This window comes from Phycodurus eques, chromosome 12, assembly GCF_024500275.1.
Source record: "Phycodurus eques isolate BA_2022a chromosome 12, UOR_Pequ_1.1, whole genome shotgun sequence".
Classification (NCBI taxonomy): domain Eukaryota; kingdom Metazoa; phylum Chordata; class Actinopteri; order Syngnathiformes; family Syngnathidae; genus Phycodurus; species Phycodurus eques.
Genome location: NC_084536.1, coordinates 26,376,310 through 26,383,223, shown reverse-complemented (window position 1 = coordinate 26,383,223; position 6,914 = coordinate 26,376,310). Strand labels below are relative to the sequence as shown.

Below are 6,914 nucleotides of genomic sequence, written 5' to 3'. Positions count from 1 at the left end.
TCCGGTCGTTGGAGCCGCTCTAGTACAACAGACAGTCAATTTACAGAACACTTTGGAGACATAACGACATTGACAAAAAGCAATTGTGCAAAAAGATGCAGAGTTCTCTAGCACTTAGAGCAGTTCAAATGACTAATATTGCAATAGTCCGGTGCAATGACCATTGTGCAAAGGGCGCTGAGACTTCAAGGAGTGTATGCGGTTTAAAGTGACGAGTAGTGCGATCATCTGGGACAATGTTGGTTGTGCAAATGTTACAGATACTCCTCAATCAGTGTGCAAATGGGGCAGATGCTACTCTGGCATGAGTGGCCAGTATATGCAAATAGTGCAGCATGGCGAGACAACTACAGTGAGTAGTTGTCTCTGTAATACATAATTGGCCCCACAGAAATGAGACAACGAACTCAAGTCAAAAAATTGCCAGCTTGTTGTAATGGAATTGTAGGTTAGCTGTTTAAGAAGTTGATTGCAAGAGGGAAGAAGCTGTTGGAATGTCTACTAGTTCTAGTTTGCATTGATCGGTAGCGCCTACCTGAGGGAAGGAGCTGGAAGAGCTGGCGACCGGGGTGCGGAGGTCCGAGAGGATTTTGCACGCCCTTGTCTTAGTTCTGGCAGCGTGCAAGTCCTCAAGTGTGGGTAGGGGGGTACCGACAATCCTTTCAGCAGTTTTGATTGTCCGTTTCAGTCGGAGTTTGTCCTTTTTTGTAGCAGCACCAAACCAGACTGTGATGGAGGAACACAGGACTGATTCGATGACCGCTGTGTAGAACTGTCTCAGCAGCTCCGGTGGCAGGCTGTGCTTTCTCAGAAGCCGCAGGAAGTACATCCTCTGCTGGGCCTTTTTGAGGACGGAGTTGATGTTGGTCGCCCACTTCAGGTCCTGAGAGATTGTAATTCCCAGGAACTTGAAGGTCTCGACGGTTGACACAAGGCAGCTGGACAACGTGAGGGGAAGCTGTGGCGAAGGATGCCTCCTGAAGTCCACGATCATCTCTTCAGTCTTGAGCGTGTTCAGCTCCAGGTTGTGTCAGAAGGTATTCAAGTCGTTGGCTAGTGTGCTGTTGTTCTCAGCTTGGGGGGGATCGTCGCTTGTAATTAGTCAGCGATTGGAATGCATGCCAGACTGATTTAGAGTCGTTTGCGCTAAACTGATTTTCCAACTTTGCTGCATAGATCCTCTTTGCAATGTTAATTTCTTTAGTCAGCTGGTTTCTAGCTCGATTATACAGGGCCCTGTCCCCGCTCTGATATGCATCCTCCTTAGCTTGGTGAAGCTGCTTAAGTTTAGCAGTGAACCACGGCTTGTTGTTGTTGAATGTGCGAAATGATTTTGTTGGTACACAAACCTCTTCACAGAAACTGATATAGGATGTGACAGTGTCCGTATATTCATCCAGGCTGCCAGCTGAATTTTCAAAGGCACTCCAGTCTGTGCAGTCTAAACAGCTTTGAAGTTCCAGCTTTGCTTCATTGGTCCACTTTTTCACTGTTTTCACAGTAGGCTTCGCGCATTTAAGTTCTTGCCTGTACGTCGGTATTAAGTGACTTAAGCAGTGATCAGATGAGCCCAGGGCTGCACGAGGTATAGCACGCTATGCGTTTTTTACCGTAGTGTAGCAGTGGTCTAAAGTATTATTTTCCCTGGTCGGACAGTTGATGTGCTGCTTGTATTTAGGGAGTTTGTGGTTGAGTTTAGCTTTGTTAAAGTCCCCGAGAATAATGAGGGGTGAGTCTGGGTGTTTTTTTTTTTCAATTTCGTTGACTTGTTCGGTGAGCGTTAGCAGTGCGGCGTTCGTGTTAGCTTGAGGCGGTATATAGACTCCAGCCAGTATGAACGATGCAAACTCACGTGGCGAGTAGAATGGTTTACAGTTTAAAAATAGCGACTCCAAATGCGGGCTGCAGTGTGTGCTGAGCTCCGTGACGTCCGTACACCATTTTTCGTTGATATAGAGGCATATCCCGCCGCCCTTTGTTTTCCCCGATGATTCCATGTCGCGGTCCGCTCGATGAATGTGAAAGCCGGGAAGCATGACTGCGCCATCGGGTACAGCGTCGCAAAGCCAGGTCTCCGTGAAGCACATGGCCGCGGAACGTCCGAAGTCTTTACTGGTCTTTAACAGAAGATGAAGCTCGTCCATTTTGATGGTTAGGGAGCGTACATTCGCGAGGTGGATCGATGGGAACGCCAATCTGTGTCCTCTCTTGCGGAGTTTCACCTGAATGCTATGTTCAGACATATGGGTGTCCATGCGTTCACTTGGCACCGAGACACCTTAGGCCACAGTTTGATGATCGACTTTGTGGTCGAGTCATTGGACTTGCAGCTGCATGTACAACCCCAATTCCAATGAAGTTTGGATGGTGTGTTAAACATAAATAAAAACAGAATACAATGATTTGCAAATCATGTTCAACCTATATTTAATTAAATACACGAGAAAGACAAGATATTTAATGTTCAAACTGATCAACTTTATTGTTTTTAGCAAATAATCATTAACTTAGAATTTTGTGACTGCAACACGTTCCAAAAAAGCTGGGACAGGGTCATGTTTACCACTGTGTTACATCCTTTTCTTTTAACAACATTCAATAAACGTTTGGGAACTGAGAGCACTAATTGTTGAAGCTTTGTAGGTGGAATTCTTTCCCATTCTTGCTTGATGTACAGCTTCAGCTGTTCAACAGTCCGGGGTCTCCTCTGTCTGTATTTGGGAGGCTAACTTGTATTCCAAGTTGTCCTTGCCCTTTTTATGAATGATTGAAATGATTATGTTTCTCCAGAAATTGGGGATGGTTTTGGTTTCCAATTCCAATTTAATGTTTTTAGTCGTGTTTGAATTTGTTGGGTCTGGCATTGTTTTATACAATGTGGAGTATCTGTCTGTCCCTAGAGATTTCCCCTTCAGTCTCCCAAATGAAGTTCTTTTGTTACATTAGATATTTACATTACATTATATGTATTTACTTACGGCCATACTACCCATAATACGCCCAATTTCGTCTGATCTCAGAAACTAAGTGTCGGACGCAGTTAATACAACCCCAATTCCAATTAAGTTGGGATGTTGTGTTAAACATAAATAAAAACAGAATACAATGATTTGCAAATCATGGTCAAACTATATTTAATTGAATACACTAAAAGACAAGATATTTTATGTTCAAACTGATAAACAAATAATCATCAACTCAGAATTTTATGGCTGCAACACGTTCCAAAAAAGCTGGGACAGGGTCATGTTTACCACTGTGTTACATCCCCTTTTCTGTTAACTACATTCAATAAATGTTTGGGAACTGAGGACACTAATTGTTGATTCCACTTACTTTTGTAAGTGGAATTATTTCCCATTCTTGCTTGATGTACAGCTTCAGCTGTTAAACAGTCCAGGGTCTCCATTGTCGTATTTTACGCTTCACAATGCGCCACACATTTTTAATGGGAGACACGGCTGGATTGCAAGCAGGCCAGTCTAGTACCCACACTCTTTTACTATGAAGCCAGCTGTTGTAACACATGGAGAATGTGGTTTGGCATAGTCTTGCTGAAATAAGCAGGGGCGTCCATGAAAAAGACGGCACACTTTTGTTTGCCGCCGTTGGGGACAAGCACGTCTTCGTGTGCATTCTTTGTTGGTTTTCGCCGCTTCACTTCTTCGTTGGTTTTCACCACTTCCTCTTCGGGTGGGCGGACTGTAGGCAACGAAACTTGGAACAAACATTTTTAAATTTGAACGATTCCGAGAGAACTGGTACATTAGTCCCGGTTCCAATCGGTTTTCGATTCTCAATGCCAAACCCTAGGCTGGCGACCAGTTCAGGGTGTTCCCCGCTTTTCGCCCAAAAACAGCTGAGATGGGTTCCGGCACACCCGTAACCCTAGTGAGGATACGTGGTACGGAAAATGGATGGATGGATGAAGGACTTTTATTCCCCCCTACTTATTGTATTCAGTGTGGCAGTGGTGCACCCTTGTGATATAGATGTGATACTTTGGCTTAAATGCAGTTGAGAATACCTATTCTCAACTGCAAAAAATCATTGACAGTAGCCACATTCTTGCTAAGGGTAGTGACAACAAGGCAGGTCATTGGTCGCGATCTGAGACTCATTCGTGGTACAAAATAAAGATTAGTTGGCACACAACAATATGATAGAGGGCGTATCAACACACATAAGGTCTATTGACACCATTTCGAGGATAACTCACTTGAAAACATGGTCTGTGGCTGAGATGTTTCCAACTGCACACACACCAAGCACACAATATACATTATGCTGTATATTTATTTACAGAATATATATGCTGTATATGGGCCTATATCAGAGACTTCCAGGTGAATTGGTTGTCACGTTGTCTAGAGGAGTCTTGCAGACATCTTCCTGGTGAGAGCGCAACCAATATTTTGGTCTCCCAGGTCATGGAGTCGCCGCAACTGATCTCTCTCAGCAGTTTCAACAGTCTCTGCGACGTCTCCACCAGTGAGATAGCAGGGTTCCTACGCAAGTATAGAAAGTATGGAATTTGATAACATAAATTTCCAGGTCTGGAAAAGTAAGGAAAAAGGACACTATTGCATGGAAAAATATTATTTTTTCCAAGATAGCTCTATTTTCTAAAACAAAAAAATATCTCAAAAGAAGATAGATCGATGTGTTTTTTTTCAGGCACTTTTAAGCGTAGCGATGTTTGTGTGAGAGCACACGGTATTGAACCATGGTCTTGGTGGATACTCTATTCTGATTGGCTCAAATAATTTCCATCCGCCCTTCATACGTCTCTTAATAGTTGCTGTCAAAAAAAATATTTTTTTTTCCAAATTAATGCGCAGCACCCGTAGCCATTACATCATATGAACAGATATGGCAAATTGAAAGTAAGATTTTCTGATAAGTAAATGTGAAATACTCTGAGGACAGAAATTAGCAAATTTAAAATAACAATGAGTGATTTAATCATTTACTTTATTTGGTGATTACAAAACCTTTGATGACTGGGATGCTGCTGAGGAATTGAGAGGAAAATGAAGAGACGAGAGGCGGCACAAAGAGTAAACCCCGTAAGACTGTAAAATCAACATGAAGAAAACCATAAAGTAGGCGAATAAAACGCACAGACATTTCCCGGCAAAAAAACTGACAAAAGCAAACTGAACATTTCACCGTTGATGTTTTGAATGATACCCTGCGACAATTTTATGCCGTCGTCCAGTCAACGATGACCGACAGAGTACCAGCCTGAGCGCTTGCATCAGCCACCACATAAATGTACTGAATATATGTAATAACAAAAAGTGATTTCATCATCATACCTGTGGTTGTTATTTAACATTGTCAAACTAGAAAATGTATTTGCTGGAGTACTGAATAGTGTTAACTTTCGCTTAGAAAGTTATGGGATTGGAATGAAAAGTTTGTTGCCAAATGACCATGTTATAACCGGGTTAATGCCCATCAAGGTAAACAGTTATTGGGGCTTAATGGACTTTGCGGTGGCAACCGTCAGCCGCTGCGCGTCATTTCATGCCTCTGTATCCTCCATTAATCCCTGATAATTGTACACCTTGTCGGACATACACATATCTGATCTTGTATACATCTATTCACTGAAATATCACAAATTATTTAAAAAGTTTTTATCGAAAAGTCTGGAAAACGTGTGGAATTTTGAAATCTCAAATGTATTAGAACCTTGGATAGGCCCTGAACACGCCACTCCTCTGAAAGTCACTAATCATCGCCTCCATGGCAGCGAATAAGCTACAATTCTGACAAATATGGTTATCACAAAAGTTGGCCGAGTAGTAACTAACAGGAGAAGACTGCTAAACCATGCTAAAATGGTGCTGAGCTAGCCTTAACCCTCAGATTGCGTTGCAATTAGTAGCCAAATGAAGTATTTGTTACAAAAAAGACACAAGCTCAAGTGTCATAAGTAAGTCATATATATGAATATTTTTACTTCCGACCTCTCAAAATGTTCAGCAGCTTCAGACCTATCCATAAATATAGTTTTAATTATATTGGGGGGGGAAAGTGATGATTTGTCCGTTCCTCCACAATACACATAAATGTGTTGTTTGGCCTTTGTGTGGACTACTTCAGATGCATGGACAAAAAATTGGCCCTGACATGGTGTCACAAGAGACGTCTGCTACTGTGATGATCAGCCCAACACAACCTGCCATGGCTGCACTCTCAGCTCCTGCAGTGCCCTTCATATCACCAGAAGATGACATGAGTTCCTCTGCAGTGGAAGACGTAGAACCGAGAGAGCCAACCAAAGGTAAGACCTTAAAAAAGACCTTAATTTGTTATTTTTGTAAAATAACAAATTAAGGCAATGCAAATGGTCCTATTCTATTGTTTGCACTTGTTAAACAGCACAATACTGTAGGCTAAAGCAGATTACAAAACAGGAACAAGGTTGCAGAGTATATTAAAAGTATATACGCCCCTGTTCAAATGCCAGGTTTTTGTGTTGTAAAACAATTTTGACCAAGATAAATCACCATTAATGTGAACTAGAATTTGTACAACTCGATCTTTCTGAGAGGGGAAGTGAAAATAAACAACTGAAATAAACTTGAATGTGATTGACTTGGACTTGACGTTTAACTTGCTGCCTTCTTGGCCAGGTCACCACTGCAAAAGAGATGTTGTGTTTTAACCGGTCTTTTACCTGGTTATATAAAATAAATAAAAATAAATCTGGATGCACTCCCTCTTATAACTGGCACGTAGCTGAGTTCAAAAGTAACAGATCACATTCAAACTCATGTTCAGTGGGAGTCCACACACACCTGCCACCATTTAAATTTTTAAGTGAAAACAAAACACGTGCATAGGGCCTGACAGAAACATTATTTGCTAAACTAAAATGACAGAATGAAGAAGAAGTTTGC

The 6,914-nt window shown here is 41.9% G+C and overlaps 1 protein-coding gene across 2 annotated transcripts in view; it reads left to right on the top strand.

Annotated features, from left to right (window-relative positions):
* ubxn4 (UBX domain protein 4) overlaps positions 1-6,914 on the top strand; it is a 70,556-nt gene that overhangs the window by 5,076 nt on the left and 58,566 nt on the right. For both annotated transcript variants that reach the window (XM_061692213.1, XM_061692212.1), the window contains exon 5: positions 6,115-6,295. In XM_061692213.1, coding sequence (XP_061548197.1) covers positions 6,115-6,295 — 181 coding nt within the window. The remainder of the gene's footprint in view (positions 1-6,114; positions 6,296-6,914) is intronic.